The sequence below is a fragment of the Hyla sarda genome, chromosome 1, assembly GCF_029499605.1.
Source record: "Hyla sarda isolate aHylSar1 chromosome 1, aHylSar1.hap1, whole genome shotgun sequence".
Taxonomy (NCBI): Eukaryota; Metazoa; Chordata; class Amphibia; order Anura; family Hylidae; genus Hyla; species Hyla sarda.
In genome coordinates this window covers 56,987,533-57,006,269 of record NC_079189.1, presented here as the reverse complement: position 1 = coordinate 57,006,269, position 18,737 = coordinate 56,987,533, and the positions used below count along the sequence as shown (strand labels likewise).

Genomic DNA, 18,737 nt, shown 5'->3' with positions numbered 1-18,737 from the left:
GGGCAACTTTCCTCCGCACAGGTTTTGATAAATCCCTCCCCCTCCCCAGTCTTGTAATGAGAATTCCAAAGCTGTTCCTCCAGTCAGGTCTGATGAAATTGCTAAGAGAGACTCTCATAGTGTGAACTCAGCCTTATAGAACACTCCAGCTGAAATAATAACCGAGGGGGAGATGTATCGATAACTGTGCAGAGGAAGAGTGGTGCAGTTGCCCATAGCAACCAATCAAATCGCTCCTTTCATTTTTAACAATTTTTAACAAAAATGAAAGAAGCGATCTGATTGGTTGCTATGGGCAACTGGGCAACTTTTGCTTTGCACAGGTTTTGATAAATCTCCCCCCCAAGACACTATTACGGGGCGTGTCCACCAATTAAGGGCGTGGCCTAAAACAAGCAATTCTAGAAGCCTGTCAAGATATGTTACACTATAACACACACACACAGCACATTCTTTAGTAAACACACAAAGGCTGGCAGTGCTCGGTGCTGACAGGGTTAACCCGGTTACTACACGTGGGGTGGGGGATGGAACATTTCAGGCCGGTAATGTAGTTCCGTTCTTTATTTAGAACGCTGTGTATTCAGCGTGCTGTCCGGGACAGGGAGAAGCAATCGATCGCCGCACGGTCCCGCAGCAGCTCTGTATGAGTCATCCCGCCGGCGGTTGATTAGTCAGCCTGGACAGTGCAGCTGGGGCTGTGCTGCTGCGAAGGAGAAGGTGGAAGTAATGTGTGCAGGCATGGCAGCCCGGACCCAGCACTGACCCTGCAGGGAGGACACCCGGGTGCCCATAGGAAGGAGACAGGACTGCTGACAGGCTGGTAATGATGGGGGTTACCCTGCCCGGCTACTGTCTGTACCAGGGCCCTGCTGGAGTGATGCAATGTACTGTGCATGCTGAGCTATGGCTCTATGTGCTACTGGGTTTCTTCTCATTTCTTGTTGTATATATGTGACTGGCATGGTCTAAGTCAGTGTTTCCCAACCGGTGTGCCTCCAGCTGTTGCAAAACTACAACTCCCAGCATGCACGGACAGCCTTTGGCTGTCCGGGCATGCTGGGAGTTGTAGTTTTGCAACAGCTGGAGGCACACTGGTTGGGAAACACTGGTCTAAGTTATACATTGCCAGGTCATTGCTTTTGGTAGTCTGGGGACAGTTCTTCCTAAAAATGATACATTCTGACAAGTGATCATCTGCTGTTATGTCAATATTTACTATATTTCAATTTTTTTTTTTTAGAGATGAGCGAATTTACAGTAAATTCGATTCGTCACAAACTTCTCAGCTCGGCAGTTGATGACTTATCCTGCATAAATTAGTTCAGCTTTCCGGTGCTCCGGTGGGCTGGAAAAGGTGGATACAGTCCTAGGAAAGAGTCCCCTAGGACTGTATCCACCTTTTCCAGCCCACGGGAGCACCTGAAAGCTGAACTAATTTATGCAGGATAAGTCATCAACTGCCGAGCCGAGAAGTTCATGACAAATCGAATTTACTGTAAATTCGCTCATCTCTAGTGACAGTGCTAAAGCGTTTAGGCCAGTGGTCTTCAACCTGCGGACCTCCAGATGTTGCAAAACTACAACTCCCAGCATGCCCGGACAGCCGTTGGCTGTCCGGGCATGCTGGGAGTTGTAGTTTTGCAACATCTGGAGGTCCGCAGGTTGAAGACCACTGGCCTAAACGCTTTAGCACTGTCACCTCTCAAAAATTGAAATATAATGTTCACACGCAGTGGATTTGTTGTCCATTTCTATAGGGAAGTCAAAATGTGCAGCATGTCAACCGACCTACCCCCCCCCCCCCCCAAAAAGAGTCAGGACTGTATTCACATGCTGCGGATCCGTAACAGGTTTTGACTTCCCTATTGAGGTTTATTGGGAAAATCCTACAACATGTTTGCATAGAATGTGTTAGCGGATAAGAACCGTTAGACCCATCTATTCTGCCCCCGTAGTGTATATGACCATACCCTCACAGTGGGAATAGATATTGTACCAAGCTTTCCCAGGCTCCTGAATGGCAGTCATCGGGGAGCGGGGATGGTTCATTGCCTGAGTAGGTGCTTTTTGATATGTGGAATCCTAGCAAAGCTGGGTGACAACGCCTACAGGAGCCGCAGTGGGGGGGCGGGCTGTCTTATTAGTGGTCACCCAGCTTTTCTAATAGTAGACACTAAACATCTGTAGGAACTCTTGACAGCATAAGATGGGGCTATTATTACAGCGACCAAAGGGTTAAGTCCACACCTAGTAGACTTTTTTTTTTTTTTTTTTTTAACTTCATTGCATACCATAAATTTCACTGGGGAAGGGAGAAATCCTCTGTAAAAATTCCAGTGTCTCCTTAGATTAGACCCTAAAACCAGTGTTTTCCAAACAGGGTGTCTCCAGCTGTGGCAAAACTACAACTCCCAGCATACTAGGACAGCCAAAGGCTTTTTGCAACAGCTGGAGACACACTGTTTGGAAAACACTGCCCTAAAGCAGTGTGCTCCAGCTGGTGGCACAACTACAACTCCCAGCATGCCTGGATAGCCAACAGCTGTCTTACAATATGACAGCAGATCCAGCTTACTGGACCCTATAATCTGAAGGCTGACACCTCTGATCCCTGTCAATTATTGCTGTCAGGGGGACAGAGGGCGGGCTTAGTGGGGAAAAGACCCTGAAAATGGCACCAGGTAACTTAGATTTTGAGATATTAGTAATCACTGGATCCTAACCAAGGCAAAGCATTTAAATGTTGATGTTAGAGATCCCCTAAAACATTCTTCAAATTCTTTATTGATGTAGCAAGGTGGTCTCCAAACTTTGAACCTCCAGCTGTTTCAAAACTACAACTCCCAGCATGCCTGGACAGCCTTTTGCTGTCCGGGCATGCTGGGAGTTGTAGTTTTGCAACAGCTGCAGTTTTGAGACTACTGATGTCGCAGAATTGAATGGACTGTGCAGATTGCAGTCAATCTATATTAGGGTGGGTTCACACCACGTTTTCGCAATACAGTTCCCGTATCAGGGCTTTGATAAAAAACGGATTCCTCAAAACCTGAGTAAACCTGTATCAAAACGTGTGTACACATTTTTATCTGTATACGGTTGAAAACTGTAAACGGTTTGAAAAATTATGTCCGGTTGCATCAGTTTTTTTAAGAAAAAAAGTATCCAGTTTTTGGCTTTGCTCAGTTTTTTTTCCTTGGAATTTCAATCAAACAAGTAAAAAAAAAAAAAAAAAAAAAACTTTATTCATAATGGAGTGAAAAGTTTAAAACGTATATATTTTTTTTCTTAAAAAAAGTATACGTTTTAAACTTTTCACTCCATTATGAATAGAGTTTTTATTATTTTTTTTTTTTTTTACTTGTTTGATTGAAATTCCAAGGAAAAAAAACTGAGCAAAGCCAAACACCGGATGTAACCGTACGCATACGGTTCTGTACAGTTCCCATTGACTCTCATGTTAAAAAAAAAAAAAAAAACATACATAGTTTAATACAGTTTTTCACCCGGACCAAAAACCGTGGTAGGCCACGGTTTTCTGTCCGGGGGGGGGGGAAAAAAAAGGAAAAAACCGTATGGTTTGAAAAACGGAGACAACTGTATACATTATGGTGCATACGGTTTTGAATGGGAAGTCTATCGGGTTTTCTGTACGGTTGCATACATTTTTTTTTAATGAAACCGTATATTAAAATCGTGGTGTGAACCCACCCTTAGTTGCGCTACATCTTGATCAGTGTAATGTCCAATAATTCATATTTAAGGAAGTCCATGCTACATTTAGTGGGGGACACCCCGCTCCTATTGGCCCAAAGGTGTAGAATTTTTATTAAAGCAAAAATGATAATTTTTCGCATGGTATAATGAATAGATCCATTGTCGGATTTAGTCTGTACAATCTCTGGGACCCGCCCTTCTCACTGTTTACTTGATGCAGATGTACTGTACAGCTTGTCTGTTTACCGGCAAAGCTAGTTCTGGAATTTTAATAGGAATTTTTATGGGTTTGTAGCATGTTGGGTCTTCATGGTTGTTATCTTTGCTGGTGGACAGTAGCTTAGATCTGACTAGCCATAAAGAAATCTTTATTGTAAACCGAAGCATCAGACGCAGCCAGCCAAAGCTGGATAATCCACTGAAACAAGGCAGTGTTTACATATAATTTATATGGCACCAACACATGCTGCAGCGCTGTACAGAGAATTCGTATAGACAGGGATTGTTGTTGTTTAGTGAAGCAATGACTGGCTCCTTTCACATTGCGTCAGTAGTGTAAGTGTATGATGTGCATGATAATAATTTTCATAAGCCGCTATTACCAAATAAGTTATCTTGATACAAACTGCGATACTTTTATTTGCTATTTGAATATCGCAATATGCTCTGCTTTTTCATAGACATGCAGTAAAAAATGCATGTGATGGTGATGATCACTATTATGGAGCCTGTATGGCGGTATATGTGATGGGGGGAATATCCCTAGTATGGAGCCTGTATGGTAGTATATGTGATGGTGAGGATCACTAGTATGGAGTCTGTATGGTAGTATATATGATGGTGAGGATCACTAGTATGGAGCCTGTATGGTAGTATATGTGATGGTGAGGATCACTAGTATGGAGCCTGTATGGCAGTATATGTGATGGGGAATATCACTAGTATGGAGCCTGTATGGCAGTATATGTGTTGGTGAGGATCACTAGTATGGAGCCTGTATGGCAGTATATGTGTTGGTGAGGATCACTAGTATGGAGTCTGTATGGCAGTATATATGATGGTGAGGATCCCTAGTATGGAGCCTGTATGGCAGTATATGTGATGGGGAGGATCACTAGTATGGAGCCTGTATGGCAGTACATGTGATGGTGATGATCACTAGTATGGAATCTGTATGGCAGTATATGTGATGGTGAGGATCACTAGTATGGAGTCTGTATGGCAGTATATGTGATGGTGATGATCACTAGTATGGAATCTGTATGGCAGTAAATGTGATGGTGAGGATCACTATTGTGGAGCCTGTATGGCGGTATATGTGATGGGGAATATCCCTAGTATGGAGCCTGTATGGTAGAATATGTGATGGTGAGGATCACTAGTATGGAGCCTGTATGGCAGTATATGTGATGGTGAGGATCACTAGTATGGAACAGATATGGCAGTATATGTGTTGGTGAGGATCACTATTATGGAGCAGATATGGCAGTATATGTGATGGTGAGGATCACTATTATGGAGCCTGTATGGCGGTATATGTGCTGGGGAATATCCCTAGTATGGAGCCTGTATGGCAGTATATGTGATGGTGAGGATCACTAGTATGGAGCAGATATGGCAGTATATGTGTTGGTGAGGTTCACTAGTATGGAACCTGTACATACTAGAAATAGAGAAATGTGGAGAAATGGTATCACTAGTATGTAGCCTGTACGGCAGTGTGTGGGCCATATAGTTCACCAGTATTGGACCTCATGGCTTCAGTTACAGTAATTACTCTCCAATAACAGAGGGGAGATTACTTCCATATCTATACAATCCATTGGAACATGTCATAATTTTTTTTCTCTAGTTCTAAATTATAGACCAATAAAAAATACAGTAAAGTCCCTGTCCAACTCTAGGACAGCCCTTAGTAAGTTTGGACTAAACACCTGTAGGTTCTTGACCCTCTGTATGTAACCTTCCCTCATTAGTTTTATAATCCAGAATGTTTTGTGCATTATTGGATAGCTATATGATGGCTTGTTGTGTCATCTCATTAACTTGTCTCATGTCCGATCTACCAGAACAGGGAATTGATCTGCTCCATAGAGAACTCCCGGTTCTGTCCTTTAGTCCTGACACTGGGCCGGTTCTGTCCTTTAGTCCTGACACTGGGCCGGTTCTGTCCTTTAGTCCTGACACTGGGCCGGTTCTCTCGGCTCCTGACAGTCTGTTATTTGCCGGATAGTTCTAGGATGTGTCAGTGCGATGGTGTCTGCACCATTTTTGGAATAGTTTGTTACTGCCCGGAGTTTAGCTTTTGTGTGTGAAATCTCTTTGGCTTTATGAGAGACAGCAATGTGACTTCATATGAAATGTTTCCTACAGAAACCATGGACTCGGACCCGACCGCTGCCCCTCACCTAATGGGCAGATCTCAGCTCAATGCTGCTACTTCTGCGGGCAACAATGAAGATAACCAAAGAGCAGGACCCTCCAGTCCCGCGTCTCCCAGGGTATTTGAAGCTGTGCCAGGTACTGTAAATCTATTTACATGTATTTGTATCTGTAGTGTGTGTGTGTGTGTGTGTGTGTATATATGTATGTATATATGTATGTGTATATATATGTATATATGTATGTATATATATATATATGTATATATATATATATATATATGTATATATATATGTATATGTGTGTATAATAATAATAATAATAATAATAATAATAATAATAATAATAATAATAATAATAATAATAATAATAATAATTTTTATTGCCCCAATTGAATCAACACTGCAATTGAGCTTAAATGAAAAATAACTCATCCATTTTGTGCTTATGGCTAGTATGAAGACCCCTGAGTATCCATGGTAACAGACTACACCATTTTTCTTGTTGATATGATTGTATGTCCTATAAGGCCGTATCTACTTTACCATCAGAGTCTCTGTCAGTATAGCGATCAGATTTGACCGGAAGGATAGCACAGTATGCAGCATTCTTCTTCCCTCTCTAAAATGACAGGCACCATGATGGAACCCTATGGATCCCATTAGATGGCTTCAAGGATAAGGCCCTACTGTCATTGTTTCTGTTATGCCAGTCTGTGAAGGTATACTATTAGATACTGGATGATTGGAATATACTGCATTTGTTCCAATAATAAAAGAAATCCCTCTTGACCCAGAGGCCACTGTTTTGTCGGAGAAGAGATTCCTTCACTTTTAGGAGCTCCTCCAGACTATTTGCTAATTCTGGGGAAAAAATGTTGTCCACATATTACAGAAGAGGATGGCAGATGAGCAGTCACCGGTTGGATTTATGGCATTGCCAAATATAAACAGATCCTTTAGGAATGCCGTCTAGCGCCTTGCTCCGTTCCCCTTCTACCCTTCTGGTCAGAGATAATCCTGGACATGTTCAGGCTTTTACAAGACTTAGCAGTGTTTATACGGAGTCTTAGTGCTAATGGTGACGACATCCGGTGGAAGCATCTGGAGATTCCCCGGCCATGTTCTACCTCATCTTTTATGTAAGATTTGCATAGGACGAGCTACCATCACACAGATGGCCTATAGAAGTGCAGCATAAAGAGTGACTAAAATAACTCTGAATGCTATTTCAGCATGTGGGTTCTAACTAGGTCCTGTCTCCCTTGTAGGAGCTCTTCTTTCCCTATAAACTTTACATACATACTTTGCATATTGTCTGTGTAAAACATCGGCTATAGGCAAGGGGAATGCTAACAACAAGTTATCAGCTTAGGACCCATTCACATTTCTCAGCAGAGAAATTCCACTCAGAAATTTTTCTACAGCAGCATCCTATTATTGTCAATGGGATCTGCTGCACCATACATACTGCAGAATTTCCATGGTATAATATTAGCCACGTGAATTCTATATTTCTATAAATACATGTTCATTCTTCAGGGACTGCATTGCTGTCAGGTCCATGCGGTCATAGTTCTGCTTTCGGAGGCACATGGAATTTCCATACGGAATAACTCCGGACGGAAATTCCGTAGTGTGAAGAGGCACTTATTCATAAATTTTCTCGATGAATGGCGCAAAGCTCTAAGAAAAGATACTACAGAATAATGATAACTTGGAAATTACAATGATTCGCTAAAATCGATGATGGAGATCTGACATCTTAAACAATCTAAACAAGGACCTACAGACCCCAGTCAATAGGGGATATAGACATCCTAGAAGGGGCTTCACATTCTGCCAAAGTTTACCTGTCCCTGCAATACATAGTTTGTTATAAATTGACTTGTCGGCATGTAATTTGGGTGGTGGAAATGTATGCCCACCCCAACCCACAATCTCTATAACAAGGGTCTTGAGTCTATCAAAATGGAATGGCAGTCACAGAGGTGCACACTTGCTCTTGTTTCATTGTCTATGGGACTGCTGGAGATGGTTAAAGGGGTACTCCGCTGCTCAGCGTTTTGAACAAACTGTTCGAAACACTGGAGCCGGCACCGGGAGCTTGTGACATCATAGTCCCGCCCGCTTATCACATCACGCCCGCCCCCTCAATGCAAGTCTATGGGAGGGGGCGTGACGACTGTCACGCCCCCTCCCATAGACTTGCATTGAGGGGGCGGGTGTGATGTCATGAGGGGCGGGGCTATGACATCACAAGCTCCCAACTCCAGCGTTCGGAACAGTTTGTTCCAAATGCTGAGCAGCGGAGTACCCCTTTAAGCAATCCCTTCATCATTGCAGTGCATTGACCAACAGTGTGGCCCCAGCTCTGTTCTAATGGGAAAATCATGACTCCTATTTTTAAGATCGCAGGGGGGGGGTCCTTGCTGTTGGAACCCCTATACACTTATCAGCTCTTTTGTGGTGGTGGGACATTTTATCTCCATTTGTCACATGTGGACGCATAGACAGCTAAAACAACTCTCCATATGACCCTAAAACAACACCTCATATCTCTGCTTCCTAAATCCTTATAATTGTTACACGAGGGAGGGGGGGGGGGGGGGTATTAATCTCCTGAGCAGGCTTCCATTTTGGGTTGTAAACATAATTTTTTTTAAAAATTTTGGGTCTTGTCACGATCACACCCTATCGGTCCAGCCAAGATGCTAGAGAGAGTGTGGTGGTGCAAGGGTTAAAGCCACCAGACCTCTGGGTATCCACTACTAGTCCCAGCAAGTTCAGAAAGCAAAAATGAAGTTCTTACAGCATGATATAATATGAGAGTGAGTCTCCAGCTGTTCTTAGGATGGTCTTGTCAGCTTGGGGCACAGATCTCAACAACTGACTCTAGCATTGTTACATATTATTATATATCTCCTTTTTGGAGGGACTCCATTTCCCCCCCCCCCTCCCCTCTGGTCCCACCAGGGGGGGGCATCTCTTATCTCATATATGGGACCAGAGACCCCTTACATCCTGCCACTTCAAAGAAACTCCTGACTTCAAAAGAGGAAAACAGCAGACAGGCCCCAATTGACTGCAATACACAAAAACAAAGGATACACCGTCTGAATGACCCCTCACCCCCCAGGTCTTAGTTTATACATAGATGCAATTATAAAACACATGTATGATTTAATACTCAGGCCTGGGCCTGACAGGTCTATTTTTGTTTCTTTGTGTGTTGCTTTACCGCACAGTTACATAATAACGAATTACGCAAGTGTTACGCAGGAACCTTTCTTCTGCAATTCTCCGTAAAGTTCTTCTTTCTGATGCTTCTGTCCAATATCTTTACAGCCAGCAGGAAGCTGTGCCCTGCATGTTTTGTGGTTTCACGCATTTGTTCGGGACATTCTATGGTGTGGACAGCACATGTATCTGCTTATACGAATCGCCCTGATTTATGTATAGAATGCCAATACTGCAGTAAAGACTGACAGAGACAGAGCCTGGGAAGGGTTAAACAGACAGAATGTTTTTAGGAGATTCTCTGCGCTGGGTATAGATGTTCGTTTTTTGTTTTCGAGAAAATAACCGCAGAAAATGAATAAGTAGATTGGCATGCATGTAGTAAAAAGTAAATGTTTGTATGGAGGCCGCTCGGAGATCTGATCTGGTGAGATGCCTGGGGCGGTGTTCTCACAGGAATAGAACAGCCGTCCTGATAAGAATGTTCTGCATCCAGAGAGGTGACCGAGGAAATGTTACACAGCGGATCCTGCGCTTTTATCAGTCTTAAAGAGGAGAGAAGCCAAGGTTTATCTTGTCCTGTCAGAATAATCAGTAGGATTCGTGGAGCGGCCATTAAAGGAACACAACATCTAACCTTTTATCTTTCCTTCTTCTGTTGCATAGTTTTGCAATCTTTTGTTCCCTGTTATCAGCCAGGGTCAGACTGCACTGTTGTGTTGGTGCATGTGTCTCATTTCACACTGTTTGCGGTAAATGTCTGTAAAATGGTACGCTGACATATACGGCAGGTTACCCATGCTTGACCCATTGATTTCAGTGGCCCGATATAGTGCAGTAGTGACTACGATCATTCTATTCTGCTTCAATGAATTATTTTTTTTCCGGTGGGGGGGTGGGGAAAAAAAAAAACATAGGCGAGGCCTCGTGCTTACAAGTGTTCTGTAATACACCTGGGTACAATGAGTTGTACAGAGCTGTCATTTTGCACTTATGACATTCCATGGGCTCTAACCATACCTCCTATATTGATCTGTCTTCATGTGGGGCCATTTTTAATTTCCCCCCCCCCCCCTTATGTTTTGAACATGATAAAATGTGGTATACTCCGTCAGGTGTAACATTTTAAAGAGGCACCATGTACAGGTGACACTCGAAAAATTTGAATATCGTGCGAACGTCCATTGTATTTCATTAATGGAATGAATGGAAGCGTGCTCCAAAATCTCCTGGTAGACGGATGCGTTGACACTGGACTTAAAGGGGTACTCTGCTGCTCCAGCATTTGGAACAAACTGTTAGGGATGCTGGAGTCGGCAGCTCGTGATGTCATAGCCCCGCCCCCGCATGACATCACGCTCCACCCCCTCAACGCAAGTCTATGGGAGGGGGCGTGACAGCGTCACGCCCCCTCCCATAGACTTGCGTTGAGGGGGTGGAGCGTGATGTCATGAGGGGGCGGGGCTATGACTTCACAAGCTGCCGGCTCCAGCTTTCTGAACAGTTTGTTCCAAACGCTGAGCAGTGGAGTACCCCTTTAATGAAGCACAGTGGACCAACATCAGCAGATGACATGGCTCCCCAAATCATATATATTGGGGATATGGGGTTTTCATGAGCATCACAATTATGACAAATCACGGCTTGAACTATCTTGCTTTGCATGTAATGCGCCTCTCTCGTATATTCAGGTGCATTACTGAAATAAATGAACTTTACATGAGTTTCACCTGTAGCAGCACACTTGAGAAAACTTTATATATATAAGTTTTTTCAAGTGTGCTGCTAATTTATATATATATATACCTTTTCAACTGGCTCCAGAAAGTTAAACAGATTTGGAAATGACTTCTATTAAAAAATCTTAATCCTTTCAGTACTTATGAGCTTCTGAAGTTAAGGTTGTTCTTTTCTGTCTAAGTGCTCTCTGATGACACGTGTCTCGGGAACCGGCCAGTTTAGAAGAGGTTTGCTATGGGGATTTGCTTCTAAACTGGGCGGTTACCGAGACACGTGTCATCAGAGAGCACTTAGACAGAAAAGAACAACCTTAACTTCGGAAGCAGATTTTTTTAATAGAAGTAAATTTTACAAATCTGTTTAACTTTCTGGAGCCAGTTTTGAGAGAGTGAGATCAAAACCTGTGTAGAGGAAGAGTGGTACAGTTGCCCATAGCAACCAATCAGATCGCTTCTTTCATTGTTTTACAGGCCTCTTTGAAAATGAAAGAAGAAATCTGATTGGTTGCTATGGGCAACTGCACCACTCTTCCTCTACACAGGGTTTGATAAATCTCCCCCATAGAGATAGATATAGAGATATAGATATTTATTATATAAAAAAAAAAGTTTTTTTCCTGGATAACCCCTTTTAATATTATTAATTATTTTACTCTTGCAGAAACCATGAATGAGGATGAGGAAGAGGCTCTTCAGGAACTGCTGGAGAGAGCTAGAGCTGGAGAAGCAAAGGCCCAGAGCGAGGTAACAATAGCATGTGGGATTGTAATAACAGGCGGCAGATGCACGGAACCTTCTACCACCCAGAATGAATCACTATATAAACACTGCTCTGGATCAGTCACACACCTCTGCAGAGCACATGACCTGGAAATCCTGGCACGCACCCACGGGATGGAGAGAATCGGGTTCTCGTTCTCCATTCTGAAGAGCCAAGTCACCTAATGTTTTATCCACAGTCAGCAGGGGAAAGTTGTGCAGATTTTACGTTTTCTGGGCGTTGTCGTATTTTGCCATTCACCTTCATTGATGCGATCTCAAAAATGTGGTGTGTGTTTTTATTTTTTTATTTTTTATTTTTTTGTCAGAAGAAAAAAAAAGGTTGTACCGCAATTTTGTTTACTGTCTCAAAACTGTACCCTGTATACAAGCAGGAGTGCAGAAAGTTTTTAGTATTCGTCCAGCCTTACAGTCTCCCCCAGATCAGTCAAAGCATATGTGGTTAAAAGTAATTTGCCCACATATGTGCAAAACGCTGGGTTCAGACTGTTGTGGAGAAGCATTCAGGAATGTCAGCCCCCCCCCCCCCCATAGACATGACTGGAGGGGGCGTGGTGTGACTGGTGTGATGTCATGAGGGGATGTGACATCGCTGCCCCCCTAACTCAGCGTTTTGAACACCTGGTGCCTGCAGGGAGATCGCGAGGGGGTGTTTCAGTGGCAGGACCCCCGCGATCAGACATCTTATCTCCTATCCTTTGTATAGGGCAGTGGTCTTCAACCTGCGGACCTCCAGATGTTGCAAAACTACAAATCCCAGCATGCCCGGACAGCCATCGGCTGTCCGGGCATGCTGGGAGTTGTAGTTTTGAAACATCTGGAGGTCCGCAGGTTGAAGACCACTGATATAGGGAGTAAGTGGTCTAGCAACGGAGTACCCCCTTTAAGCCCTGAGGTCACCGTGTTGCTGAAACATTGGTATAAGCTGCTGTGGGAGCCTAATTATCAGACCTTCAGAATTTTGATGTATTTCCTTAACCTGCTACTAAATATTAGAGGGGTTTTCTGGGGCTTTTATGCTGATGGCCTATGCCTAAAATGGTCTGACGCCTTGTACCCCTACAGATCGGCCAAATGAAGAGGCTGAGGCATTCCAGTGACCTTTAAAGGGGTATTCCAGGAAAAAACTTTTTTTTATATATATCAACTGGCTCCAGAAAGTTAAACAGATTTGTAAATTACTTCTATTAAAAAAATCTTAATCCTTGCAGTACTTATGAGCTTCTGAAGTTAAGGTTGTTCTTTTCTGTTTAACCCCTTCAGGACGGAGCCCATTTTGGCCTTAAGGACCGGAGCGTTTTTTGCACATCTGACCACTGTCACTTTAAACATTAATAACTCTGGAATGCTTTTAGTTATCATTCTGATTCAGAGAATGTTTTTTCGTGACATATTCTACTTTAACATAGTGGTAAATTTTTGTCGATACTTGCATCATTTCTTGGTGAAAAATCCGTAAATTTGATGAAAAATTTGAAAATGTTGCATTTTTCTAACTTTGAAGCTTTCTGCTTGTAAGGAAAATAGATATTACGAATAAATTTTTTTTTTTTTTGGTTCACATATACAATATGTTTGCATCATAAAATTTATGAGTTTTTACTTTTGGAAGACGCCAGAGGGCTTCAAAGTTCCGCAGCAATTTTCCGATTTTTCACAAAATTTTCAAACTCAGTATTTTTCAGGGACCAGTTCAGGTTTGAAGTGGATTTGAAGGGTCTTCATATTAGGAATACCCCATAAATGACCCCTTTATAAAAACTACACCCCCCAAAGTATTCAAAATGACATTCAGTAAGTGTTTTAACCCTTTAGGTGTTTCACACGAATAGCAGCAAAGTGAAGGAGAAAATTCACAATCTTCATTTTTTACACTCACATGTTCTTGTAGACCCAATTTTTGAATTTTTACAAGGGGTAAAAGGACAAAATTTTTACTTGTATTTGTAGCCCAATTTCTCTCGAGTAAGGGCATACCTCATATGTCTATGTAAAGTGTTGGGCGGGCGCAGTAGAGGGCTCAGAAGCGAAGGAGCGAAAAGGGGATTTTGGAGAGTACGTTTTTCTGAAATGGTTTTTGGGGGGCATGTTGCATTTAGGAAGCCCTTATGGTGCCAGAACAGCAAAAAAAAACCCACATGGCATACCATTTTGGAAACTAGACCCCTCGGGGAATGTAACATGGGATAAAGTGAGCCTTTATACCCCACAGATGTTTCACGACTTTTGCAAATGTAAAAAAAAAAAAATATTTTTACCTAAAATGCTTGTTTTCCCAATTTTTTTTAAAAAGGGTAATAGCAGAAAATACCCCTACAAATTTGAAGCCCAATTTCTCCTGATTAAGAAAACACCCCATATGGGGGTGAAAAGTGCTCTGCTGGCGCACTACAGGTCTCAGAAGAGAAGGAGTCACATTTGGCTTTTTGAAAGCGACTTTTGCTCTGGGGGCATGCCGCATTTAGGAAGCCCCTATGGTGCCAGGACAGCAAAAAAAAAAAACACATGGCATACTATTTTGGAAACTAGACCCCTCGGGGAACGTAACAAGGGGTTAAGTGAACCTTTATACCCCACAGGTGTTTCACGACTTTTGCATATGTAAAAAAAAATTTTTTTTTTACCTAAAATGCTTGTTTTCCCAAAAATTTAACATTTTTAAAAAGGGTAAAAGCAGAAAATACCCCCCTAAATTTGAAGCCCAATTTCTCCCGAGTACGGCGATACCCCATATGTGACCCTAAACTGTTGCCTTGAAATACGACAGGGCTCCAAAGTGAGAGCGCCATGCGCATTTGAGGCCTAAATTAGGGACTTGCATAGGGGTGGACATAGGGGAATTCTACGCCAGTGATTCCCAAACAGGGTGCCTCCAGCTGTTGCAAAACTCCCAGCATGCCTGGACAGTCAGTGGCTATCTGGCAATACTGGGAGTTGTTTTGCAACAGCTGGAGGCTCCGTTCTGGAAACAGTGGAGTACCAGACGTTTTTCATTTTTATTGGGGAGGGGGGCTGTGTAGGGGTATGTGTATACGTAGTGTTTTTTACTTTTTATTTTATTTTTTGTGGTAGTGTAGTGTAGTGTTTTTAGGGTACAGTCGCACGGGCGGGGGTTCACAGTAGTTTCTCGCTGGCAGTTTGAGCTGCAGCAGAAAGTTTGCGGCAGCTCAAACTTGCAGCCAGATACTTACTGTAATCCTCCGCCCATGTGAGTGTACCCTGTACATTCACATTGGGGGGGGGGACGACATCCTGCTGTTGCATAACTACAACTCCCAGCATGCCCGTTGGCTGTCGGTGACTGCTGAGAGTTGTAGTTTTGCAACAACTGTATGCACACTGGTTATGTATCACTGAGTTTGTGACCTAACTCAGTGTTTCACAACCAGTGTGCCTTCAGCTGTTGCAAAACTACAACTCTCAGCAGTCACCGACAGCCAACGGGCATGCTGGGAGTTATAGTTATGCAACCAGCAGATGCACCACTACAACTCCCAGCATGCACTTTAGCTGTTTGTGCAAGCTGGGAGTTGTAGTTATACAACAGCTGAAGGTACACTTTTCCATAGAAAAAATGTGCCTCCAGCTGTTGCAAAACCATAAGTCCCAGCATGCCCATAAGGGAATACTGGGAGTTGTGGTGGTCTGCCTCCTGCTGTTGCATAACTACAGCTCCCAGCATGCCCTTTTTGCATGCTGGGAGCTGTTGCTAAGCAACAGCAGGAGGCTGTCACTCACCTCCAACGATCCAGCCGCGTGAGGTCAGTCCCGCCGCTGCTCCTGGGGCCCCGATCCCAGCAGGGACGCCGGGGATCGGGGGTCCCCAGCACCCGGGGTGCACGTCCCGCACCCGCTCACGTCCTCCGTAAGAGGGGCGGAGCTTGTGCGGGAGTGACACCCGCAGCAGGCGCCCTGATTGGTCGGCCGATCCTTTGGATAGGGGATAAATTATTTTGTGCTGGAGTACTCCTTTAACTAATAAACCATTTGGAAATGAATCAGCATAACTACTTCTTATCGGAGGGTCTCTGCCATAACTGACCTGGGACAGATGTCACTATCGATAAGTCAACACGTGTCCTTATTCAGCAGCTGGAGAAGGTGGCAGAAACAAAACCCAGTATGTGGCGCTGGTTTTGTTGACATGTCCTGTTACTTTACAGTGTATGTTAATAAGCAAGAACTCTCTTATTTCGGGGTACTCAGCTTGAACTTAACTCAGGGTTACCTGCTTTTGAGGTCCAAACAACGCTGGTTTAGAGTGCACTTATGATCCCTATATGCAAATATATTGCTTTGCCCTCTAGTGTCCAGAGGTGTCACATTTTAGGGTTCCTCTGTTGTTGTGACTTATTTGAAACAGGAAGTGTTTCTATTTTTAGTGTCCTGTGAGCATCTGTCATGCACCCAAGGGTCAGAAGGGCTCACATTTTGCATTATCATATAGGACACATTAAAGGGGTACTCCATTGAAAACCTTTTTTTCTTTTAAATCAACTGGTAGCAGAAAGATAAACATATTTGTAAATTACTTCTATTAAAAAATCTTAATCCTTCCTGTACTTATTAGCTGCTGAATACTACAGAGGAACTTCTTTTCTTTTTGGAATGCTCTCTGATGACATCACGAGCACAGTTCTCTCTGCTGATGTTATTATAATAATAATAACGCTTTATTTATTGTTGTCCTTAGTGGGATTTGAACCATGTCCCCAGCACTGCAAGGCAGCAGTGCTAACCACTGAGCCACCATGCTGCCCTTAGCATACATCTGCTATGCATGGTTGCTAAAATGGACAGAGATGTCAGCAGAGAGCACTGTGCTCATTAGTGTTCCAAAAAGAAAGGATTTTCCTCTGTAGCATTCAGCAGCTAATAAGTACTGGAAGGATTAAGATTTTTTAATAGAAGTAATTTACAAATATGTTTAACTTTCTGGCACCAGTTGATTTAAAAGAAAAAAGGTTTTCACCGGAGTACCCCTTTAAGTTTCTTTCCCAAAAGAAGCCCTTGTTAAACTATTTATTTATTTATTTATTTATTTTTAATCAACCGGTGCAAGAAAGTCAAACCTATTTGTAAATTACTTCTATTAAAAAATCTTAATCCTTCCAGTACTTATCAGCTGCTCTATGCACCTCAGGAAGTTCCTTTCTCTTTAAATTTATTTTCTGTCTGACCACAGTGCTCTCTGCTGACACCTCTGTCCATATCAGGAACTGTCCAGAGCAGGCGCAAATCCCCATAGCAAACCTATCCTGCTCTGGACAGTTCCTGAGACAGACAGAGGGGTCAGCAGAGAGCATTGTGGCCAGACAGAAAATAAATTTAAAAAGAAAAGAACTTCCTCTGGATCATACAGCAGCTAAGTAGTACTGGGAGGATTCAGATTTTTAAATTGAAGTAATTTTATAAATCTGTTTTTTAACTTTCTGGCACCAGTTGATCAGGCTATTCTTATGAATAATGTGGAGTTTTTGCATACCGCCTTTTTTCTGATGTGGCATGCATGGAATAGGCTCCATTTTTGTTTACAAATGCACAGTGGGGGGTTGGTAATGCAGCCTACATTTTCTATGAATAAAGGAGGCGTGTCTTCATTGCACCTGTTCATCTAATCCGGCCCAGTGCTGGAGATCAGCCAGGTGAACTCTTTTTAGACTGATAAGAACTGCATTGTGTGAATTGAAACAAACCACTCACCGGTATGTGTTTTCTTACTCAGTGTGTTTTTTTTTTTTTTTTTTTAAAGAAAAATATTGCTATAAGGAGAAAGTGATTTGACCTATATTCACAATTGAGGTGTTCTATGAAGATTTGACCTTCTTTATATATCCTGATTCCATAGAGATAGCAGGTGGAGCTGACAGGAGTGGGGAGGGGTCTGGGAGCTAGTAGGAGAGGTAGGTGATGTCATCCTGTAGTCCAGTGGTACCCAAACTGTGGCCCTCCAGATGTTGCAAAACTACAACTCCCAGCATGCCTGGACAGCCAACGGCTGTCCAGGCATGCTGGGAATTGTAGTTTTGCAACATCTGGAGGGCCACAGTTTGGGGACCACTGCTGTAGTCCATAGGACAGTGCTTCCCAAGCAGGGTGTCTCCAACTGTTGCAAAACTACAACTCCCAGCCTTCGGATGTCCAAGCATGCTGGGAGTTGTAGTTTTGCAACAGCTGGAGGCACCCTGCATGGGGAAACATTGCTATAGGAAGTCAGGGTCTGACATACTGTTGTAACCATTAGCCACTAGAAGATTTTGGGAGTCAGACTTGTGATCACATGACCAAGCATGCAGCGGCGCTGGAGTAAAAACATTGGCACTGTAGGACTAGTGATTGAGTGTGCATGATATAGGCAAAAAAAAAAATTAAAAACCCGGAGTGCTTCTTCAATGGTATACTCTGGTGGAAAAATTTTTGTTCTAAATCAACTGGTGCCAGAAAGTTAAGCAGATTTGTAAATTACTTCGATTAAAAAAAAAAATCTTAATCCTTCCAGTACTTATTAGAAGCTGTATACTACAAAGGAAATTTATTTTCTTTTTTGATTTTTTTTTTTTTTTTTTTGTCTTGTCCACAGTGCTCTCTGCTGACACCTGCTGCCCATATCAGGAACTGTCAAGAGCAGGAGAAAATCCCCATATCAAACCTATGCTGCTCTGGACAGTTTCTGAGATGGACAGAGGTGTCAGCAGAGAGCACTGTGGACAAGACAAAAAAGAAATTAAAAAAGAAAATAATTTCCTCTGTAGCATACAGTTGAAAAAAGTACCGTAAGGGTAAAGATTTATTTTTAAAATTTTTTTTTTTTTTTTTAATAGAAGCCATTTACAAATCTGTTTAACTTTCTGGCACCAGTTGATTTTAAAAACAAAAAAGA

The 18,737-nt window shown here is 42.8% G+C and overlaps 1 protein-coding gene across 3 annotated transcripts in view; it reads left to right on the top strand.

Annotated features, from left to right (window-relative positions):
* WFS1 (wolframin ER transmembrane glycoprotein) overlaps positions 1-18,737 on the top strand; it is a 78,059-nt gene that overhangs the window by 35,875 nt on the left and 23,447 nt on the right. Inside the window, exons 1-3 of one of the 3 annotated variants that reach the window (XM_056555107.1) lie at positions 10-87; positions 6,091-6,237; positions 11,739-11,821. In XM_056555107.1, the coding sequence (XP_056411082.1) occupies positions 57-87; positions 6,091-6,237; positions 11,739-11,821 (261 nt within the window). In that variant the 5' untranslated portion in view covers positions 10-56. Of the gene's footprint in view, positions 1-9; positions 88-394; positions 824-6,090; positions 6,238-11,738; positions 11,822-18,737 lie in introns of those variants that run through there. The other 2 variants (XM_056555108.1, XM_056555109.1) reach the window with 2 other exon arrangements.